At 48.8% G+C, this 21745-nt stretch overlaps 1 protein-coding gene across 3 annotated transcripts in view; it reads right to left on the reverse strand.

The window, feature by feature from the left end:
- SMOC2 (SPARC related modular calcium binding 2) overlaps positions 1–21745 on the reverse strand; it is a 222244-nt gene that overhangs the window by 40623 nt on the left and 159876 nt on the right. For all 3 annotated transcript variants that reach the window (XR_004442684.1, XM_033234195.1, XM_033234196.1), the window contains exon 9: positions 16376–16458. Coding sequence is in view for 2 of the 3 variants with exons in the window: in XM_033234195.1 (XP_033090086.1) it covers positions 16376–16458 (83 nt within the window). In the remaining variant the exon portion in view is untranslated. The remainder of the gene's footprint in view (positions 1–16375; positions 16459–21745) is intronic.

A 21745-nucleotide genomic window follows, 5' to 3' on the forward strand; every position in this document is an offset into this window, starting at 1 on the left:
ATGATGTTTGGCTTTAGAGTGACTGGCCTATAGCCCTTCCTTTTGGGTGATAATCAGAGGGTAGGGCCCATTGCCTTCTGTGGTCCACAGTGATGCAGAGGAGACGCAGGCTGGAGCAGAATGTGGAGTGTCGCAGCCAACACAGACAGAACCCAAGTGCCTCAGGCCTGTCTGCAGAAACGCCGTGGCCAGGTGTTCCTATTAACTGCATCAATTCTGATTTCTTCATAAAACGTAGGGAAAAATGCAGCTGTCTCCCACTTCTCTGGACTACCTCAAGTAATCTGGAACTGTGCCTGCAGAAATCTCGCACACATTGTCAATTATTCCTGACGAGGAAAAAGAGGCTGGCGTCAGAATTCAGATTTTTCTACCTTCTTTCCAAGCCACAGTGGCGAAGCGTCTGCCTCTGCATGGGGAGCAGAAATGCAGACGCGGATGTGAGTCTGTGCGAGGAGTGAGGCAGGACTGTCTCACATAACCTAAAAGTAAAAAGAATTAATTCCTCCACGATGTAGATTGTCTTTTCCTAACCAGTGTAAGGAACTTGCCTCTTTCATGCGGCAAGACCTCTGCTTCATGTTGGGGCTACCTGAATAATTTCTTCAGGGACTGAGGAAACAGGTGGTGAGCTCTTAGCTTTCTTAGAAAGGCAGTTCTCCTCTTAACCATCGCCTTGCTCACTGCAGAACAGGGGAGCCAGATTAAGACCTTCACTCTGCTGTCCAACAAGGCTCCTGCCAGGCGATTAAATATGTAAACATGGAATTCGCTTCCTCCTCCGAGGCCCCTCGCTTCTAGAGTGAGAAAGCCCAGAGCTGGCCTGTTTTCTCTGGGCCCGCAGGCCGGCCTTCCTGGCTGAGCAGTGGAGCTGGAGCGGCTGCCCTGCCCTTACAAAGGGAAGAAGCAGGTCTGGGTGTGGAAGGCGTATTTGCTTTCAGTTGCTCCTGGGGCCCAGGGCTCACACGGACACAGGCACGTGGCTTGGCTTGGCTGTGTATACGCCCTCAAAGAGTCGTAAAGAAAAGTTAGGCTTTCCGAGAGCGAGTGCACAAAACCTGGCAGGAGACTGAGGGCTAGGTATTTGCTCCCTGGATTTGAGCCTATGCTATTTATTTTTAATAAAGAAAGAACAAGTAGGTGAGAAAGAAAACCACCAAAAACAAATGCTACGATAAAAAGAAACTCGAATCCCAAGAACGCCATGAGGGGCATTTGAGCTGACCTTCAGGCCACACTGGGCCAGTTCCGAACCTCTCCAGGCCTCTCCTACAGAGCGAGGAGCTGAACCGGGTGCTCTCTGCTCACAACCTGCTCCAGGGTTCCTGCATCAAAGTTGCCGTCTGCCTTGGGTCTGAAACCCCAGCAAGCTGGAGGAAGGGGGCTCTGCAGTCCTACCATCCAGTGGCTTGATTCCTGAGGGGCAGCATCCTAAGCTCCATCTCCTGTGCCTCAGCCAATGCGGGTCTTCATGGTGAGGATGACCAACGTGCACCACCAGCCGCAGTGCTTTTCTACTGCCTGGAGCGCCAGGCATCTCGTGACCTTGGGGAGCAAGCGCGAAGCAGGAGCCCCTGGGAGGAAGGGTCGGGGCAGCGCTTCACAGCATCCAGCAGGCAGGTGTGGGGTCCACATCACTGTGTTCATTTTGGGAATTTGAGCCCCATTCCAATTTAACCCAGATGCTGCTGGTGGCAGTGGTGGGGTGCCTGTGTGTGTGTGTACGTGTGTGTCTGTATCTGTGTTTGTGTGTCTGTATCTGTGTATTTCTGTGAATGTGTGTCTGTGTCTGTTTCCGTATGCCAGTGTGTGTGTGCGTGTGTCTGTGTGTGAATCTGTATTGTTGTGTGTCTGTGCACATCTATGTGTGTGTATCTGTGTTTGTGTTTCCGTATGTCAGTGTGTGTGTGCATGTGTCTGTGTGTGAATCTGTATTGTTGTGTGTCTGTGTCTCTCTGTGTGTGTGCACATCCGTGTCTATGTGTGTATCTGAATGTCTGTGTTTCTGTATGTCAGTGTGCGTATGTGTCTGTGTGTGAATCTGTATTGTTGTCTGTGTCTGTGTCTGTGTGTCTGTGCACATCTGTATGTGTGTGTATCTGTGTTTGAGTGTTTCTGTATGTCAGTGTGTGTGTGCGTGTGTCTGTGTGTGAATCTGTATTGTTGTGTGTCTGTGCACATCTATGTGTATCTGTGTTTGTGTTTCCGTATGTCAGTGTGTGTGTGCATGTGTCTGTGTGTGAATCTGTATTGTCTGTGTGTGTCTCTCTGTGTGTGTGCACATCCGTGTCTATGTGTGTGTATCTGAGTGTCTGTTTCTGTATGTCAGTGTGTGTATGTGTGTGTGAATCTGTATTGTCTGTGTCTGTGTCTCTCTGTGTCTGTGTGTCTGTGCACATCTGTGTGTATGTGTATCTGTGTTTGAGTGTCTGTTTCTGTATGTCAGTGTGTGTGTGCATGTGTCTGTGTGTGAATCTGTATTGTTGTGTGTCTGTGTCTCTCTGTGTGTGTGCACATCCGTGTCTATGTGTGTATCTGAATGTCTGTGTTTCTGTATGTCAGTGTGCGTATGTGTCTGTGTGTGAATCTGTATTGTTGTCTGTGTCTGTGTCTGTGTGTCTGTGCACATCTGTGTGTATGTGTGTGTATCTGTGTTTGAGTGTTTCTGTATGTCAGTGTGTGTGTGCATGTGTCTGTGTGTGAATCTGTATTGTTGTGTCTGTGTGCTCCATTACATGAGAGGACAACTTCATAACAATTCTTTTCTAGTTCCTTCAATAATAGACTGCAGAAGGTTCTCCATATGAGCCTGCCTTTCAACGAGTGCTTTACTGTACAGCATGTTTCTCTAGTGAGCTCGGTCTACATGTGCGTGTGTTCACATGCAGCTCAGATTCGCTTCCGTGTGGGTAAGACAGGTCCCCACAGCACTGAGTGAAACGAAGTTACAGAGGGTGGTGCCTTTAATATCAATCCACTAATCTATGAACACATCAATAGCGCTTCCTCATAGTACTGTCAGGAGTTCATAAATGAACTCATAGGGAAAGCACCATCTAAGTTCTCAATAAATATTTGCCATTTTGAATGTTGTGGTGGTGGTTGTTGACCCCGCTACTGTGTCCATTTGGTCCTAAGAACGGCCCTGTGGGAAGTCAAGGCTTCTGTGCAGCGGTTCAGGTCAGCACCCATGAGCTGCAGGAGCCTCCTCTGTGGAGATGCCCCACCCAGTCGCCAGGCTCTGTGACCTCGAGCAGGTGAGCACACCTCTCTCCCTCTTCCCTTCCTCTGCCCTCCCCGCAGCCACCGCACAGACAGCCCAGGCCTCAGCACGCATCAGCCACTCTGGCTGCCCCAGTCTCATGCATCTCTGAACCATTGTCCAGGAGGCTGTTGAGGTGATTTTTTGGGGGGTCTCTATGTTGCCCAGACTAGATAGGAACTCCCAGGCTCAAGCAATCCTTCCGCCCAGCATCTCAGCGTCCTGAGTTGCTGGGATTACAGGCATGAGCCACTGCACCCAAATGATTTATTAAAAATAAAAATATAATTATTGGCCAGGTGCAGTGGGTCACGCCTGTAATCCCAGCACTTTGGGAGACCAAGGTGGGTGGATCCCTTGAGGTCAGGCGTCCAACACCAGCCTGGCCAACATGGTGAAACCCTGTTTCTACTGAGAAAAAAGGAAAAAAAAACATTAGCCAGGGTGGGGTGGTGTGTAGTCCCAGTTACTCGGAGGCTGAGATGGGAGAAATGCTTGAACCTGGGAGGGTTGTAGTCATCCAAGATCACATCACTGAACTCCAGCCTGTGTCACAGAGCAAGACTTCATGTAAACAAAAATAATAATAAAAATGATAATAATGATCCATGTCTCAACCAAAACTCTTGCAGGATATGGTCCAAATGCCTTAGTGGGTCTGACTGGAATCCCTGCAGCCCCCTAGCCTGCTCTGTCCTTTTCGAGTATTGCATGTTGACCTTGGTTTGCTGACTCAATCTCTACTAACTCCTTGGGCTTCCTATATTTAGGGCATTTCTATAGAAATACCCTGGACAATAGCGCAATAAGAGAATTAAACAGAAACAGATAATCTCACTTACTTAGATTTATGTAGAAGCAGAGCTAACTCACTGTCCAGAGGGACGAGCTATGGAGGTCAGAAACTCCTCTACCCAGAGGGGTTCCAGAAAAGATGCCACTGCATGCCCTTCCCAGTGTGCACTAAGGCTGACTGCTTGGAAGCTCAGTCCCACACTCAGCCCGAGTGCATCCAGCTTTCTACAGATTGTCCTCTTCATGGAGAAATGTGGGCATAGTGTCGGTCTCTGAAGGTGGCCTTACACGTTCTCTACCTTGTCCCTTCTATGTACCCCAGGCACCAGGTACAAAAGACGGCTACTTTTGCAGTAAAGCATTTTGTACCTCAGCTTCCCCCTGACAAGGAGACTCTCTGTGGAGATGTGGATTAGAGAAATGGCATCTCAGGGTGGAAAGGGCTTGGAAATAGTGGTGGGAAGACAAGACAGGCAGCCCCGCTCCTGTCGCTCTCTTGACACGGCAACAGCCTCACCTCTAATGAGTCAGTTAAGTGGTCAGGAAGAAACCATGCATACGTGAACTCCAGGGCTGCCTGTTGGGAAATGGTATGTGCAAGAAAAGCCAGGGCTCTAAACAATAAAGAGTTATGTCAACACATAGCATGCCATAGTGAGAACAAAGGGGAAGCCTGCAGGGCACCAGGAGAGGCCCAGGACTATCCTCTTCTCTCTCTCTCTCTTTTTTTTTTTTAATGTAAAGGAGTTTAATTGAACAATGAACAATTCATGAATCAGGCAGCCTCTCAAACCAGAATAGGCTCTGATACTCCTGTGCAGCTACATGGTGGAAGAAGATTCATTTTTGTTCCATTCTTTGCTTCAAAGAGATTTATCCATTAGAGGCTGGGTGCGGTGGCTCACACTGTTGTCTTAGCATTTTGGGAGGCTGAGGCAGGTGGATCATGAGGTCAGGAGATTGAGACCATCCTGGTTAACATGGTGAAACCCAGTCTCTACTAAAAATACAAAAAATTAGCCAGGCATGCTGGGGGGGTGGGGGGGGCGCCTGTAGTCCCAGCTACTCAGGAGGCTGAGGCAGGAGAATGGCATGAACCCAGGAGGCAGAACTTGCAATGAGCCGAGATCACACCACTGCACTCCAGCCTGGGCAACAGAGCGAGACTCCATCTCAATAAATAAATAAATAAATAAGTAAATAAATAATCCATTAGAGAAATTCCAAAGACAACAATGCTATTCTGCTGCATTTGAATAAACAATTTTTCCCCTGAGTGAGGCAATGAGTGGTGATATGGTTTGGCTCTGTGTTCCCACTCAGATCTCACCTTGAACTGTAATCCCCATAATCTACACATGTCAAGGGTAGGATCAGGTGGAGGTGACTGGGCCATGGGGTCAGCTTCCCCCATGCTGTTCTCCAGATAGCGAGTGAGTCCGGATGAGATCTGTTGGTTTTATAAACATCTGGCACTTCCCCTTCTCTCTCCTGCCGCCATCTGAAGAAGGATATCTGGCACTTCCCCTTCTCTCTCCTGCCGCCATCTGAAGAAGGATATCTGGCACTTCCCCTTCTCTCTCCTGCCGTCATGTGAAGGAGGACATGTTTGCTTTCCCTTCTGCCATAATTGTAAGTTTCCTGAGGCCTCCCCAGCCATGTGGAACTGTGAGTCAATTAAGCCTCTTACCTTTATAAATTACTCTGTCTCGGGTATTTCTTCATAGTAGTATGAAAACAAACTAATACAAGTGGGTTACTATTTAACAGAGCAAAATTGTAAATAAAACATGGACTTCAACTATATTTTTAAAGAGCATATCAAAGAATACTCCAAAAAGTAGCATTTCATGGTAGATAATGTGTGTTCCTTAGGAGACACTTTTAAAATCAGAAATCTGACACTGGGAACTAACACTATTCTCCTCCGGAAATCAGGGGATTATACGTTTCGAGTAAGTTGATTACATCAGGAAAAGCATAGAGAAAAGATGCATTAAATAGGACAGAAACTCAAAACACTAAAGTGTGTCTGCTGAAATTCACACTTGAACAATTTATCTCAGGAATTTCTGAAAGCTAATTAACAACTAACAGGCAGTCCACTTATCCTTCTCTGTCAGAGAGGGAAACCTCTGACGTTTCTGAAAGATGGTCCTTAATTTGACAAGTTAGAAGAGAACTAAGAAAAAAAGTAAATCATGCTGTCCGAGAAAACATCATAGGGGTTTCCATAGCCTGTGGTTATTCATCACAAGCCAGGTTTTGAGAGGTTTTCTACCTTGGTTGGTTATCCAGGGTGTCCAAGTAGTTTGACATGCAGCTTATGCATCAGGGCACTGCAGCCTTCGTCTGTCCAATTAAATTCTTAAGGAATTATCAGGAAGAACATAACTCAATTGCTCCTATCAGCTGGGCCATTTCCATTAGTCTTGCCTTTATTCTGGAAGTAATAACTGCAGTGCTCTGGCCAATATCCAACCTGGATAATTGGATTTTCCCTGTCCGGTCCCCCTTGGAATTAATTTCTCCTGCAGAAGCGATTTTTCACGTTGACTCCTTCGCTCTGAACAGTGTCCGTGCTGCCCACACTGCCCGGGGTTCCCTGACTCAAAGGGCACTATCTGGGGTGAGGGTGAAATGTTCTTGACATTGGCACAAGTTTGGAAAAGAGTTTACAAGAATTCTACCATAATCTTTTTAGACATAGGGAAAATTTTCGTATATATCAGTCTCCATTTTCCCAATATTTCAAACTGAAATAAGGTTGCTTTCTTGTTCAAGAGCATTCATCCCAGGGTCATAAACCTGCAATCCTCACAGCCAGGTCTCCGCTCCAGAGTACAGGAGCTGGATCTCTATTGACTTGCATCTCCCAGAACATTGGCAGGTGCCGCCTATGTAACAGGCATGTAATAAATATTTGCTAGCAAAATTAGAAAAGAAAGGGATTTGTAATTCTGAGAAGGTAAAGCAGAGAAGGCACCATGCAGTCTTAGTATTCTGCCAGCTTTGGGTTTAAAGACACAGGGGAATCAGGAAGACAAGCGCTTCCAAGTGAAAACAATACACATGATTCAGTGACGAGAGGAAATACAGATAGCTAAAGAATGCTCAAGGCATCCGACTTGCTTGGTTTGGTGGAGGGGAGAGACCACAGGCAAATATTACCTGCAGGTAGAGCTGTGTGTTTCATGCCTTCTGAGCAACCTGGTGCAGGGGATCTGAAGACCTGAAGGTGGTGACCACCGACCTCAGGGAGCACAGAGCCCGTATGGCAGGAACCTTGAGAGCGAGCTGGATAACAGCCTGCAGGAGCACAGTGACCATGACTGGTACGTAGAGTAAAAGGGCCGCAAGACACAGCGCATGTAAACCAAAGCTGTAGGCTTTCTAACCATGGCAGGCACCGGCTACACAAGGGACAGCTGGCCATGGACACCTTCTGATTCCAGGCAGAGTCCCCACTGTCCGGACTGGCCTCACTGTGGTCTCATCTGAAGCGCACAGCCTCAGAGAAAGAAGGGCCCTTTTAGGAATACCATGGTGGTTTCCTGCCTGAGTCAGTGGCAAACATGAAGTAAGTGAGCCTTGCACTATAGGAGGTTTTAATTTGATTACGGTATAGCCTCAATCAATTCAGATGAGATAGGAAGGAAGTCTAAACTAATCACTGTAGGCCAGTTAAAAGCATACTTGTTATTTTCAAGTGTATACCGTACTTGGAAGGCTTTTAAAGTAGTTAATCATTTAGGATAAACTGCTTTAATAGAGTTAGGAATTATTTGCAATAGAATAACAATTGTTTAGAAATTAATTTAATATATTTGATAGTGTTGGAGACCAGCTTGTTCTCAAGTTATTTAAACTGTCTCTGAAATATTGCTTACACTATTAATTTGTCTGGCAGACGCCTTTTTCAGGATGAATGTAAATCTAAACTTTATTCCGTCTCTCTTCTGCATAATCATAACTTTCAAAGTAACACAGGCCAAACTGGCCAGAGCTGACCTGTTGTCGTTCAGAATGCTCCCTGCTGTCTTTGGGAATTTTTTAAATGGCACTTTATCTTTAAAAATCTGGCTCTAAAGGAAACCATAAAAGAACACAAGCCACATTGCTTCTAAAATAGCTCAACAATGTGATGTTGCAGTCACCAGCGCTGCTCAGAACTCAAGTTCCCTGATTCACGCTGACGGTCATTTTGTGCCAGGTCATCTAACACTTGGTTCTCTGACATTCTAGCAAATTCCTGGGTATTTTAAGATATTTATTGTCCTATTATGTTGAAAAAACAAGTAAAATTAAGCCCATAAATTTCAGAAATTGGGTCCGAGTCCAGTGGAGTCTATGGAGTAGTGGTTGAAGGGCGCTCCAGCTTTCCTGCCATCGCTGTCTCTCCCCAGCCGGATGCCCGTGTGCCTGCTGTGTCGAGAGCCCATAGTCCCCGCAGGAGATGATGGCACCTTCCCCATCACCTAAGCTGGGCTGCTGACGTCCTGAGCACACCGTCTTCCTGTCTGCATCTGTGCACACCCCACGCGGGACATTCCCAGCCCATCCATCGTCATTCCCTGGCCCTGTCTTAACTCTTACAACCTCTCCTCAACTCTCCTCTTTTTTTTTTGAGATGGAGTCTCACTGTCGCCCAGGCTGGAGTGCAGTGGTGCGATCTCTGCTCACTGCAAGCTCCGCCCCCAGGGTCACACCATTCTCCTGCCTCAGCCTCCCGTGTAGCTGGGACTACAGATGCCGCCACCACGCCCAGCTAATTTTTTTTTGTATTTTTAGTAGAGATGGGGTTTCACCGTGTTAGCCAGGATGGTCTCGATCTCCTGACCTCATGATCCGCCAGTCTCGGCCTCCCAAAGTGCTGGGATTACAGGTGTGAGCCACTGCACCCGGTCAACTCTCCTCTTAATGCCACTACCCGCCTCTCCTCGACATGCCTCTTAATGCCACTACGCTGGCTCTTTGCCATTGGATGCCCAATGAATTGCAAGCCATGTGTTGTCAGTAATACAGACCAGCTGGTTTGTAGGGCCCAATGCGAAATGGAGCATGGGGGCCTCGCATTTAAAAATTAATTAGTTGATGGTGGTGACAGCACAACAATAAAGCGAGGGTCCTGTTGGAGCACTGGGCCCCGGGCAATGGTCCAGGCCACTCCCACGCAGCCGGCCTTGCGCTAATAATACGCCATAGGACAGATCTGTTTCCTTGGATGGGAAATAAATGGGTGGATTAACAATCTCAGATTATTTTATCCCTGGCAGGCCCCATACACTTGGCAATCCATGTCAGCATGCCTCTCAGGGAAACAACCTGTGCCCTGTGTGCTGGAGGCGTGGCCTCTCAGCGAGGTACTGGACACATCCCCCACCTCTCCAAGCAGGCCATCCCATCAGGTGAGACACAGTCCCATGCATGGCAGAGTGAAGAAAACAGAAAATGCACTGCGGTCAGGCCAGGAGGGGTCCCATCGGTCACAACAAGCAGTTCACATTTAATCTGGAGCAAGGAGACCCTGACCATCGGAAGCAACACAGGCCAGGTCTGGGGTTTCCAGACACTTCTTCTCGCCGCGTGGATGGGGATCAGAATCTACTTACAGTCTATTTGGAAACTCACCTGGAGGAAGCAGCAGGGCAGCCAGAGAGATGCCGCAGAGCTAGGAGCAGAGACAGGACTTGTGCAAGCAGATGTGAGTGTGGGACAAGAGCAGAGTGCCCCTGGCCCATCAGAGTCCTAAACTTTTGCTTGAAAAGGCGTGGGAGAAACCATGGCTCCAGTTTCCTGTCCTGTCTCCAGAGTCCACGAATGTAGTCCCCTGGGCCCCTGGGAGACCCGTCCTTGTGTGTGAGAAAAGCCCCTGCCCAGCGCATCGGTAAGAAAGAGCCAGCCCACTCGGTTATTCACACCCAGCCGTCGAAGTGTCAATTAATAAACAGAAAAAGCGCCCAGCACCCTCCCGTACATAATTAGACATTTGTTAATCTTTCCTCTACATGTTGAGGACAATAAAAAGCCTTTGTTTATTTATCTTTTCCTGTTCTTGTTTTTTTGAGAATGATGAATTCCCACGTTCCCCCAAGCCTTCTCCAATGTCTCCTCACTCTTAAACATGGAGACAAAATATCAACTAAAGGAAATATTGTAATAAAACCCCACTGAGAATTTTGCTGGCCTTGCTGCAAGAGTAGCCATATCGCTCCTTCGTAGTTCTCATCTTTCATGTGCCCTCTGCAGGGTGCATCCTGGCCCCCTTTTTTCCCAGGAGAAAAGGCAAGCACTGAGTGAAAGGCTCGCTTCACCTGTGTCCCCTGCACCTGCTCAGGCTCCCTCATCTGCTGGGGAGGAGCTCCCTGCAACAACCCCGCAGTGCAGCGGCATCTCAGGATGCTCCCACAGACACTGGTAAAAGGTGAAAACCACCTTTTACCAACCGCTTGAGTCCTCGGCACCCCTTGTCCCTGCTGTTCCTGTCTCATGAAGCCTCTGGGATGGCAATTGTATGTGTGATTCTTCTAAGTTTTTATTTGCAGCAGTCTTTCCTCAATAAAACTGATTTAATGGTCCATTTCACTGTTATGCTTCCTAAAAACTGCAATTTTCTTCAAAAGTGTTACTAATCTTATTAATCTGCAAATTTAATTTCATATTTAGACATCAAATTTACTGATCAAAAAATAAAATACTGTAGATTCAGCTCTCTCTTCCCAGTGGTGCCATGTGGAATGGTCTCTTGCTGTATCTGGGACTCCCCATCCATACCCAAGAGGCTGAGTTGATATTCTTTAGGGATCATGCCACCAGACAGCTCACAAAAGCAGAATGCCAGGTTAAAAATCCTCTGTCACGGACAGCCTCGCATCCCAGCCTCCTCGACACCCAGTCCTTGTCCCAGCCTCACAGAGCATCTGAGCCTGTGCCCTGAGCAGCTGGTTCTGGCGTGAGCCTGTATGGGCACACAGTGCAGACAGCTCACCCAGCTACTCACATCCCCAGGATTCCAGTATTATGTTTTGTTCCCAGTTCGACTGAAATTTAGAAGACTCATGTCTGTAAATTCAGTTTTGATCTGACAGCAGGGATCACAGAAGTTGACATTTTCAGTAGGCAGAATATTGACACCTCATGTCACCTTTGCGAGGCTCTCAAAGGCCACCAAGCGAGGTCCTGGCCGGCTCCTGTCTGCTTTGTAGGAAAGGGAAACACCGAGGTCCTTACGCGTCACGTGATACCTGGCAGGAACGTGTTGCTCCTGGTCTAATTACCTTTTGGAAAATGTCCTAAGCTCCACTTAGGGCGAGGTAAGGATCATGATATACTCTCTTAGAAAACCATAATTAATCTTGAAAAAAATTAGAATAGTGCTAAAATCGTGTTTGAAAAATCCAGTGGCTGCCTCTAAGGTTTCTACACAAGTCCAAGACTGTAATTAAGCTGGCAATTGCTTGCGGCCTCAAGAAAAGAGACGCTCCTGGCTGTAGATGTGAAGAGGCCCTGTCCCGTGCCCTTGAGGGAGAGGACTTGACCATTCGTGAAGGCTGCTGGGTCTACAGAGCTTCCAGAGACACCTGGGAGAGAGGCGGTTTGACCAAAATAGACCATTTGCTAGACTGCATGCCAGGCGGAGAAGCTCTGGGGACCCAGGAGGGGACCCTGGCTTGGGGGACAGGGCAGTAACAGAGGGGCCATGCCCTGCCCAGGCTCCCTGAGGGGCTCCTCATGCCACCCCCTGTCCTCACTCTGGTGCCATTGCTGAGCCACCAACACCAGGACACCCACAGAAAGACAGTGCAGTTTTCCCCTGAGCTGGTGAAGGAAGGAACGGCTCCCAGAAGACGTCAGACTTCCCTTGCACCTTCCTGACCCCCAGGGCCCAGCTCCTGTGCTGCCTTCGGGGAAGTCTGGACCACAGTGCCCGAGAGTGAGATCAGACTGCACGCAGTGCAGTTTGTCATGATCAGGAAAACGGGGGTGTTCCCCGCCAGTGTAGACCAAAACGAAGCAACACCCAGAGGAAAGCCAGTCTGCTCATTCGACTAAGATTGCTCCTGAGAATGAGAGTCGGCCGGAAAAACCACATCTGAGGAAGAAAGACACAATTGCATGATCAGGAAACGTGAGAGGAAGGCCTGCACTCTAGGCCATGAAATCACTTATTTTGACTTCACTTTAGATCAAAGTCTCCACTGTAAGTTTTTGAGCCAACTCCCCTCGGCCAATGCTCCTGCCCTGAACCCGCCGGCGACTCGGCCCGCTCTGCTCTGGACAGGTGCATCTCCCTGCGCCTCTGTCTTTCGCCTGCATCTCCTCTCTGCGAAGGTCATGCCAATGGCCTTTTGCCTTGCTGCACTGAGGGCCTACGAGCCTGAATCACAAATGAAGCTGGTGCCACAGCTAAAGCAAGCAAGGGGCTGTGCTGGCTCTTTCCTCTCTCACTCAGCAGGAGGGGCCCTGAGGACTGATGGAGGTCACGAACCCAGCGCTGCTGTTTGAGTAAAGGCTGGGGTCACCCTCTCCCTGGATGGAGATCACAAACCCAGAACTGCTATTTGAGTAAAGACTGGGGTCACCCTCTCCCCGGATGAGATCACGAACCCAGTGCTGCTGTTTTGAGTAAAGGCTGGGGTCACCCTCTCCCCGGATGGAGATCACGAACCCAGCACTGCTGTTTGAGTAAAGGCTGAGGTCACCCTCTCCCTGGATGGAGATCATGAACCCAGTGACACTCTTCAAGTAAAGGCTCAGGTCATCCTCTCCCCACACTGGAAAGCCCATTCAAGACCAGTGCTGCGGGGCCCTAGATAAGCAAAACCACATGGCTAGTAAGTCAAAGCTTACCAATATCACCCAGTACAGATTAGCCGAAAAGGTCTTCTAGTAGGAAAAGAAAACCACCTACATCCTTCGTTCCCACCTCGCAGATGCCGGGAACACAGAGATGCAGTCTCTACCTCCCCAGGAACCCTGTGAGGCATGGGGCAGAGCCTGCAAGTCCACACCCACACCACACAATGTGCCCCAACAGGTGGGAACACGCTGGGCAGGTGCATGTGAGTGGCCAGCCACCTGGGCATCCCAAGGAAGTCACCCTGAAGGATGCATGAGAGCCACAGGGGCTAAGAGAGATACAGCTCAAGCAGAGGGAAGAATTCCGGCAAGGCTCAGACACAGGAGCCACAGTGGGGCCCAGACACGAGAGCCACAGCTGGGCCTGACATGGGAGCCACCGTGGGTCCTGGACACAGGAACTACAGCGGGGCCAGACATGGGAGCCACAGTGGGTCCTGGACACAGGAGCCATGGTGGGGCATGGACAAGGGAGCCATGGCAGGGCCCAAGAGACACACCACGGCCCCGACACAGGAACCACAGCTCAATGCAAGTGTGTGGTTCTCCAGCCTCACAAGAGGATCTGGGAGGATGTCAGGGGGCTGGGGAGGCTGGAGAGACAGAGTAACCCTGTTATTTAAAACTCCAACCAGAGTGTGATCAGAGATGCCAGGGCAAGATAAAGTGAGGTGAACTTATCCAAGAAGAAGGTGTGGTTTTTAAAAAGGTCTGGTTTAAGAAGATCTGGTGTAGGAAGGTGTGGTTTAAGAAGGTGCAGTTTAAGGTGTGGTTAGGAAGGTGTGGCTTTGTGCCTCTTTTTAGAATTTCTGCTACACAGGATGTGATAGTCCCAGGAGGAAACCTACCAATGAAAGAATCTTCAAAAGTCAAAACGGTGACCCAGTCCTCACTATGTAGCCTCTTAAGCCAGACCTTGATCTCCTGTGCCATATAATAAAATGATGGCCTCCAAAGATTCAGTGGTCATTTGCTGCCAAACACCTGCTAAGTGTCCTACATAAGATGTGAATAAGTATTTGGTGACAAATACATGGCTCACCCCAAATAAGTGAATTTTGTGGGAAAATATTATCAGCTTTACATGGAAAATAAAGGAACTTCATTGGCAAAACCTTAGAAAAGCAACTTCAAAAGAAAACAGTACCTTTTAAGAAGAAAATATGTCAGCCTACATGGGACTTGAAGGATCTTTCTACTCAGATGTTGCCATGTTATTTTGGAAATAGGTTTCTCCTCTCTACCAGGAACAGCCTCTATCCTGGAGCTATTTTAAGACCTACTTGTTTTTTCCTAATAAGGATAATTATCTCCAAATAATCAAAATAATTAAGTGGTCATGAACAGCGCACTCCCAAACATCACAGCAACAGCACAAGCTGACCTTTGCACAGTTTGCGTCACGCGGCTTCGGTGCCTCAGCAGCCTGGTTTTCGTTTGAGGTGCAGGCAAGGAAACGCCGTCTTCGTCGTGAGCATCTAACCATCCTTCTCCTCCCGTCTTAGCAGAGAGGAGCATGGTTTCTGTAGCCCTGACGTGCCCATCCTCACAGTGTGGGATGCTCTCTCTCCAAACGGCACGTCTGACACTCAGAGAAGACAATGACATCATTCCGTGTTTCTCAATATTGGGGACGAGTTGTTCTCACTGGGCAAACGACTGTGTCATCTTTAAATCAGTAGTCTGGGTCTGGAGTGACACAGATTCGATCCCACCAAGGAAAGGTCTTCCTACCACGTGCACTCCTGAGAGGCAGCAGAAGCTACCCTCTGTCATGGTCCCTTTTACCAATGAGAAGCACAACGTGACTTCCATCAATTGCACTCGTACCACATGTGTGAAGACCACAGTGCAGCTTGGCTTAGGAGTCGTGCAACTTTGTGTTATAGAAAAAAAAAATAAGAGTCTTGGACCATTCAAGAAGTACCCTAGGGGCAAGAGACAGACTGAAGTTTACGTGACAAGGTCAAGACCAACCAAAACCAGCAAATGTTTGTTGAGGGCTTTCCATGCAGCAAGCACGTGGGAAGTTCATTACGTCTTTTAAGGAAACATCTTGCCCACCAATGTTAAAATCGGACTTCAGAGACAAGAGATCACACCAGATAAGGGAGGAGGAGAGCTCCCTCCTGACAGGGCCATCAGGGGGATGGAATTCAGCCAGCAGCTGAGCACAGCCTGCAGACACGGTGTCAAAGGCAAAACGCCCTCCACTAGGCATGTGCATGGACGGGTGTCGTGTTCACACTGTCATGATCTCTTCCCCCACCCTCACCTGCAAGATCCAGAAAGAAGCTGATTGGTTCAACAGAAAGCAAGTTGATGGCTCACACAAGGACCATACTCTGATTTAAAAAAAAAACAATAGTAGAACCAACAGATTCCTCAAACCTGCCTCACAAGGAAGACACTGGGGAGGTACACGGCTGGGAAACCATGAAGACAAAGACAGCTCCGAACAAGCCAAGTGAGTCAACAGCGTGGTATTTACCAGGAGCTGGCAGAACAGCCGCGCTGCATGTTCCCGGAACCACATTCTGCCCTCTGCTTCCCCGTGTCAAGCATTTTCATTACTAATGTTGTGGAATCGCTACGAACACGTAGCAATGAAAAATGTATACACTGTGGATATTCTGCTGTCCTCTGACCTCATTTACAAACCGAACATCTTTACTTTTTACAATTTAAAACCCTTCTATCAATGACAGTATAAATAGTACAGGAACCACGAAAGTTTACTAATCAGGAATTCATCCAGTTTCTGCGAGAGACCAAGATTAAGCACGCACTGTAAACAAAGTACACGGTAGTGTGATTTTCATGTCTCTGAGACGCTGGTTAAACATACACGATCTGGAGATATTTAGAGAAAAAAAGGTCAAAATGAAACAAACAGCAAGTAGCTCTGAAGCTTCTCAATGATGTCAAATTTACCCCATGACGTCTTTTTGTGACTGCATTTTTCAATTATTTTAAATTTTAATTCACCTGTTTAATTCCAATATTTCTTTGTAATTAAACTCAATACATACATTCAACTCATGTTTTCTTAAAACCTCAACTTCAGCTTCATAAACTGTTGATTCAATGCAAAAGGAATGTCAGAAAATGACAGTGAAACACAGGTAGAATCAATAAAGGGTTCTTTGGGCTGTGGGGTTCAGGAACATCTAGAGATGTTGGGGTGCTGTGTGATCTGATTTGCGACGGCCCTTTCTTTCTCTTCCGTGTCTGACCTTCCATACATAGCAGCAGGGAGGAGCCCCTCAGGTGCTCCCCATGTGGCTCCTGGACCCCTGTCTCTCTGCATGGACTCAGCGCCCTCTGCAAGGAGGCAGGAGGCCCCAGAGTCAGACAGGCCACCTGGAAAATGGTCAGATATACTCTTTCATTCTACATTTGCAAGAAACTTCATGATGGGGCCTGTGGATTTGGGCCACACTTGTGGGTGCTACTTACCTTGTAGCTGGCGGCCCTTGTACAGGTCCCGGGCTTTGGCTGGGTGGGCCCTGGCCGTGTTGTCACATTTTGGCTGCTCATACCTACGGGCGGGGGGGAGGCAGGGGAAGGAGAGAGAAAACAACGGGCTTGAGACAGGCTGTGGTTTGTCTTCCATTTCTGCAGTGTCCTACCCCAGCATACACCGTGACCTGTGGCTCTCATGCTGCAACACCCATGACCTTACTCCTTTCTGTCACCTTTGTGGACATTTGGCAGAGAAAGCTATTCTTGCAGTCAGTAGGAAGAAGCACACTGTGACTTCAATCACACTGCAGGGCCGTCTCTCCATCGGTCTCTGAAACGAATCTCATCTAGCAGCTGCCAAGTGTCCACACCTCCCCTCCTCCTACTGCAGAGCTGTATGGAGCAGTGTCCACAGCTCCCATCCTCCTACTGCAGGGCTGTATGGAGCGGCGTCCACACCTCCCCTCCTCCTACTGCAGGGCTGTATGGAGCACACACCTCCCCTCCTCCTGCTGCAGGGCTGTATGGAGCAACGTCCACACCTCCCATCCTCCTACTGCAGGGCTGTATGGAGCAGCGTCCACACCTCCCCTCCTCCTACTGCAGGGCTGTATGGAGCACACACCTCCCCTCCTCCTACTGCAGGGCTGTATGGAGCAACGTCCACACCTCCCATCCTCCTACTGCAGGGCTGTATGGAGCAGCGTCCACACCTCCCCTCCTCCTACTGCAGGGCTGTATGGAGCAGCGTCCACACCTCCCATCCTCCTACTGCAGGGCTGTATGGAGCAAGTATTTGAGGTGTTTCATCGGAACAGGAGTGTGTGCAGGAGGACAGAGGGTGTGACCACTACCCCCACCCCGCCCAAGGAAAGGACACAAAGGACTTCAGGATTTAGATTCCTGTAGCACCAAAGGTCAACTCATCTCCAATCCACCTCATGAAGCTACGAAAGTTTGCCTCAGTGTTAAAAAAAAAAAAATAGACTCTCTGGTCCCACTTAGCATGAGTGGCAAACTGCAGGTTAAGTCCTGAACAGCTGGGGCTGACATCCAAGAGGGCAGGTGCCCTGGCTGCTGCGGCTGCCGGGCTCATGGGAGCAGGTGGCTCCGAGGTTCTATTGAATTTGCGGTGGGAACCAGGGCACCTGTCCCTAAGGGTGTCAGATCCAAATCCGGATAAACAGCTCATAAACATTGACATATGCGTGCCGTTCAGCAGCGCTTGACCAAGGCCTGCTTTGCCCAGGTTTTATCCTTGTCCTGGGTGTAGGGCAAGGAGACCCCTCTCACGCAGACCACCAGCCTCATCCAGCAGAGGAGGTGGACATTTAAATAGAGCTAGGGCCACCATGAGAACCTACCTCCCGGAGCCGCCCCCACCCCAAAGGAGGACGATCTGCTGCACACAGAAGTCCTTCACCGTGGCTTTCACCAAGAAGTGGAGCTTCTCAGTGGCATGAAGGAGACAAGGGAGGTGCGTTACGGGAGATGGGAGAGTCCTGGGTCAGCGCACCCACTGCCCCTTCCTGTGGACTCGCAGGACCCCAGACAGCCCACATCAACCTTCCTCGCTTCCCGTCCACTCAGCTAACCTTACGCTGCATGGTGGCTCCCCAGCCCCCCGCCCCTCCCGTCCATGAGTGTCAGGCACGTGGAATCCTTCGTGGTGGCCTCCTCAGGCCCTGTCAAGTGACACACTGGAAGACACAGAGTCCGCCGGCACTGTCATGGGGCACAGGCACAGTCTTGGGGCTCCGGAAAGACTCCTTGGAAAATGAGGAAGATAAGCAGGAGGCCAGCAGGAGGGGGTGTGGGAGGGATGTGCCGGTCCGCAGCCCTGAGGCTGTCAGGAGGCCAGCATTCTGCCGGTTCTCATCCTCTCCCTCTGCCCTATTTTCCCTTTTCATTCCTAAAGAAAGGGCTACAAGATCCTATTTATTTCACAGAGATCATTTTAGGTTCTATTTTTTTCATTGCTTACATGCTTTTCAGTCATAGAAGATAAAACAAAATTTCTCTCTAAAGGGACATATGTAACGTGTTCTAACAGAGGCCCCAGCGAGTCCAGCAGTCCCAGAGAGAGGACCCCACCCAGCTGTCATAAGAGTCAGGAACCGCACACTCCTGCTGCCCTTGGCTCCAAATAGCCTCTTCGATACCAGAAAACCTGCCGTCCCAGTCACACAAACTTAATATATCTTTTTGAAATGTTGTTTTTGAAATTAAAGTCTCTGACACACTCTGGCAAATAATTAAGTTATCACATTCTAACCAAAAGCCATCCTGGCTAACACGTGAAACCCCATCTCTACTAAAAATACAAAAAAAATTAGCCGGGCGAGGTGGCAGGAGCCTGTAGTCCCAGCAACTCAGGAGGCTGAGGCAGCAGAATGGCATGAACCCGGGAGGCAGAGCTTGCAGTGAGCAGAGATGGCACCACTGCACTCCAGCCTGGGTGACAGAGCAAGACTCCGTCTCAAAAAAAAAAAAAAGAAAAAAAATGTGGGGATGGGGGTCAGCCCCAAGAGGTTACAAGAAAGGTGAACTCAGTAAAGGACCTGTTACCCAGCCAGGAATCTCCTAATGCAGCTGCTGCTGCAGCTGGCTGGTGAAAAGTAAAACATTCACCCAGAGATGATGTGTACAAGAAGCTGGCTTCCTGAGGGATTAGTAAGTGCTTGTTTTTACCTATGCATGTTAAATTTGTAGAACTAGGGCACTCTCAGGGCTGAAAGATCTTCACTTCAAGCTCTGGGTCAGTGTCTTGGGGGCTGAGTTGAGACCTACATCAGAGTGGACACCTTCCTACCCGAGGCTTGCGAAGGGTGAGCTGCAAAAAGCCAGGCAAATGTCCCAGCTCGGAAAGGATGACGCAGACCCTGAGGATAGAGTCCCAGCTCTCAGGGGCCATCTTGCTTCTCAGAGTATCGGAGGGCACACCTGGTTGGAGCCCTGGACTGCTCTGTAGCATTAGAAAAAGGAAGTGTTAACATGAACTCTGTGTTGTGCTCCTGAAGCCCTTCAGGGTCAGTACTTTTATCCTTCACGCGGGCGGCATGAGACGAGATCATTTCTTACCCTCATTCCGAAATTCCTAGCTCCAAAGCCATCTGGAAGCCAGCCACCCTGGATGGGCATTTCGGTTTTGTTCCAAATTTGGGCTAGAGGTAGGTTGCAAATCTCATCACTGATGTTAATATAAAATATATATTTAAGTGATAGTATTCTGCTTCTTTTAATGAGTAGCATGAAATGCCCATGACTTGAAGAATTGGCATTCTCAAGAGAGGAGAAAGAGGAGAAATAAGTCCGTTAATTTCAGCTTTGACCTACATCACCATTCTTTTCAATAGGTTTAGTTTAACTTATTTGTATAAGGAAAAACACAAATGTCTCTTCTCTCATTGCCCATCAGATACCAGGATCTCTGCCAGGGAGAAATGCAGTCCTATGCCCACATGACCCTCTGCTCACCCCACTGAGAGACACGCGCTGGGGTTGGAGAACAGAGGCTACACACCTCACTGAGACACATGCTCTGGGGTCAGGGAACAGAGGCTGCCCAGATGTGAGGTAGGAACAGCCAGCGGTTGGATGGCAGACAGACAAAGCCTTCATCAGCCTCTCTGTTCTGGGCACAAATGCAGAACCTGGCCATCAGCCTGACTCAGCTCAGTCTGACAGCCCCTTCTCACTCTCTCCCCACTACTGTTAGTGGCCAAGGGGAAACTTGCCCCTTGGCTCCCACCTGGACTCTACCATTCCTGGGGGCCTGCAATCATGACAGGTGCCTGGACCCCTCCTTCCGGGATCTGCAATGACCAAGATGTCAATTTTGACACAAAAGTCGGGAGCACTAGGAAGGGCTGAAGCCTCTGCCCCTCCTCCTGTCTCCTTCAAAGTGATGGCTCCAACCAGGAACTGCACCAGAGCAAGCTGCCCCCGCCCCCGCCTCGTCTGGGCACAGTGGCGTGTGTCTGTGGTCCTTGGGATGAGTCCACCACAAAGCTAATGCCTTTTAATTCTCATGCACGGTGACATGAGGAAAAGACAGGTCACATATAAAGGAGGATGCATTTTATGTTTATAGCTTCTTATTGTTATTGGATTATTAAATGTTTCTTCCCCACCAGGAAATTTAGAGGATGATTAAAGAAAACAAACATTTTATCTGCCAACCCAGGTATAAATCAAAACTATAAAGTATCTCCCTGGGACTGCTTGTTTCAGAAAATTAATAAGAAAATTGCACTGATGGAACAGCAGGTGTTTAAATAGAAATGGGACCTGGCTACTCAATAATGGCAGAATCACTGGGAGATGAGGGCTAGTGAAGCTGGCTGTGGCTTATCAGATACTGCCTAATACTGATTATTTTGCCTGGTGCCCAGTACCCATGTCTCCCCGGGTGATGAATTTAAACCAGTTTAAATTGCCAGCAGTGGGTTTAGCCATGGGCATATGATCTAATTCTGAACAATGATCCATTAATTAAATTTGCTAGCAGAATTCTAGGGAAGGTATTTTTGGCTCCAAAGAAACTAAGAGATGGGTTCCTGTGTCCTCTGAGCACTGTGGCATCCGGATGAGATGTCCAGATCTCTTGCAGCCCTCCTGTGACCAAGAGGGGAACCTGCCTCATGGCCAAGAAAACAGAAGGAGGGTGTCAGGGCAGATTTGGGAGAGGGAATGTCCTCGGCAACATTGCCAGGTGACAGCCTCAACCAACGCCAAGGCTGCTCCACTGCTGTGCCTCTCAGGGAGACCACGCCGTCTCTGGTCATTTGTATTTATCTGTCAGTTTCTCATCTCACTACATGAAACCAAAAGCTTTCTAACTGATATACCCCACCTTTTGGTAAAAAACTGCACTGGGTTCTGGGGCTGGGCCCTCTGTGGCATTCACCACCTCTGACCGGGCTGGCCTTCTGCAGGCTTCCTTGCTCCCCGACCAACTTCTTGAGGTCTCGACTCTGACGTCAGCATTTCAGGGAGTCGCCCCTGCCATTTCCTTCAAGCTGTGCCCCATCCCAAGTCCCTCTTGTGGATTATTGTTTTTTTTTCCTCCAGAGCATTTGACATGATAGCACATGTTTACTCATGTCTGCTAAGTGTGATGTGTTTGGCTTATTTTCTGCGTCCTCCCATTAGCAGGCTCCATGGAAGCACAGACTGTGCCTGTTTTGTTCACTGGTGTATCCCCAGCTCCCAGAACGATGCCTGGAACATTGAGGGCATTCACATGTCTATTGAATAAAAGGTGAATGGATAAATGTGAGTATTTTTCAGCATTGTTGAGAGATTATATCACTCCTCTGCTAAACTGTCCCAGCAGCTTCCCAGGGGAGCTGGGATGTGACA

Source organism: Trachypithecus francoisi, unplaced genomic scaffold, assembly GCF_009764315.1.
Source record: "Trachypithecus francoisi isolate TF-2019V2 unplaced genomic scaffold, Tfra_2.0 Lachesis_group15, whole genome shotgun sequence".
Taxonomy (NCBI): Eukaryota; Metazoa; Chordata; class Mammalia; order Primates; family Cercopithecidae; genus Trachypithecus; species Trachypithecus francoisi.